Below are 1,904 nucleotides of genomic sequence, written 5' to 3'. Positions count from 1 at the left end.
GGTTTGTGTCTTTTATTGGTTCTTTGTGTTTTGGTTTCATGTTCCCTTGTTTGTTTTTCTCTTGTGCTTCTGTTTCTCAGTGTCTCCTATCATTTCTCATTCTTGCTTCAGTCAGTTGTTCTGTGCTTCTTCTGAAAAGTTAACCATTCACCCCTGATGCCACTCCCAGTCAGTCCAGCCACTTGGTTAGCATGATCACTAACACTAACATACTTTTGTTTTARTTCAGATGAGAATTTTTAAGATGAATTAGAAAAAAAAAGTACAGAAAAATATAATTTTGTTATATCTGTACTTTTTAAACATGTTTTCATAGAAACAAAAACAGGTGTATTTTAACCAAAACKTGACAAAATAAAATACTTACAAAAATTTTGAGTCTGTTAAACAATCATTATAATGCAGTGTGTTTAATAAAAAAAAGTTACAACTTTTTTCTATAATAATCCCTTTTTTTCCAATATAGTATGTGTTTTTGTTAAGAATGAGGGGTACAATGATGTGTCACTGTTGACTGTTTTCTTTCATCAACACTTCAAATCTAATGTGCCAACCCCAACACAAAGAATATTACAAAAACAATAAAAAACTAGGAAAAATAATAAAAATATATTTTTTTCCAGTAATGCAATGAAACCATTTGAAACACAAACATATACTAACCACTTTGAGAACAAGTTGAACAAACATCAGTCTCTTAACTTTATGCAAATTMTCTCCACGACTCAGATATAAAAACCTCCTCAGACTCTCAGTAGAGTTCATGTTGCTCTAACCGTGGTCAACATGTTTCCTGCATCTCTGCTGCTGTTGTTGGCAGCTGGTTGTGAGTTTTACTGAATTGTTCTAAAGTCAATAGATTTTATTGAGAATTTAATTTACTTTATTAAAATCTTTTCTTCTATAACAGGTGTGATGTGTCAGAAGATGACTCAGCCAGCCTCTGTGACGGTGCCGTCAGGTCAGCGTCTGACCATCAACTGTCAGATCTTCTATTCAGTTAATGATCATCACACTCATTGGGTCAGACAGCCTGAGAGAAAAGGACTGGAATGGATCGGAGGAGCTCGTATTGGATATAATTCATATTTCAAAGATTCACTAAAAAACAAGTTCTCCATCAGCTTAGACTCTACCACCAACACAGTGACTCTGAAGGGAGAGAACATGCAGGCTGAAGACTCTGCTGTGTATTACTGTGCGCGAGAGTCACAGTGATATAAAACATGAGGCGACCTGAACAAAAACTCCTGAGACTGAACATTCAATGCATGAAACCACCAGAGGAGGTGCTCTGACACCTGGAGTGAATCTAAGACCTCCTGATTGTCAGATGCTGTAAACTGAAGGAACAACAGCAACAATGGTTTCTCTAAAATGAAACAATTAGGAAAAATAAATTATTCTTCTATGTTAGCAAAATCCCGGGCCTTTGTGGGGAAAAATGTAACATTAGGAGAAAGTTCAATGGAACAAGGACAATGTGTAGTTTAATTTGGTTTAATATAAGGCACCCCTCTTCTGGAACGACCTCTTAGCATTAAGAATATGTTCCAGAACTGAACTGAACTTTTTCCTTTATTTTTTTTTAAAGATTACATGACACACTGTCTTCTGTTCCAATAAAATTGATTGTCCTTCAACAACTTACCAAGAATATTCAGACATAACATTCTTCAGATTTAAGAGAAAAAAACATTTATGAAATTCTAGTTTCGTTTTATTATTGTCTCATAAATGACTGATGTCGGTATGATTTGAACTTTAGAGCCGATGCCATTCTAATCAGTGAAGTGTAAAAGTTGTCTGTCCTGCTGATCTGTCTGCCATGTGAGTTAATTTAATTTAATTTAATTTAATTTAATTTAATTTAATTTAATTTAATTTAATGTGTGTGTGTGTGT

At 34.2% G+C, this 1,904-nt stretch overlaps 1 protein-coding gene and 1 gene segment (V, D, J or C); both read left to right on the top strand.

The window, feature by feature from the left end:
* LOC106516944 (uncharacterized) overlaps window positions 1–1,904 on the top strand; it is an 8,894-nt gene that overhangs the window by 2,419 nt on the left and 4,571 nt on the right. The window contains exon 2 of the mRNA XM_014007565.1: window positions 911–961. Within this exon, the coding sequence (XP_013863019.1) occupies window positions 911–961 (51 nt within the window). The remainder of the gene's footprint in view (window positions 1–910; window positions 962–1,904) is intronic.
* On the top strand, window positions 787–1,218 carry LOC106517027 (Ig heavy chain V region XIG14-like). The segment is given in 2 exon segments: window positions 787–826; window positions 911–1,218. Coding segments are annotated over 2 exon segments (348 nt in total).

The sequence above is a fragment of the Austrofundulus limnaeus genome, unplaced genomic scaffold (genome assembly GCF_001266775.1).
Source record: "Austrofundulus limnaeus strain Quisiro unplaced genomic scaffold, Austrofundulus_limnaeus-1.0 Scaffold43, whole genome shotgun sequence".
Classification (NCBI taxonomy): domain Eukaryota; kingdom Metazoa; phylum Chordata; class Actinopteri; order Cyprinodontiformes; family Rivulidae; genus Austrofundulus; species Austrofundulus limnaeus.
Note: the sequence above shows the minus strand (reverse complement) of the source record. Positions and strands in the feature narration are given on the sequence as shown.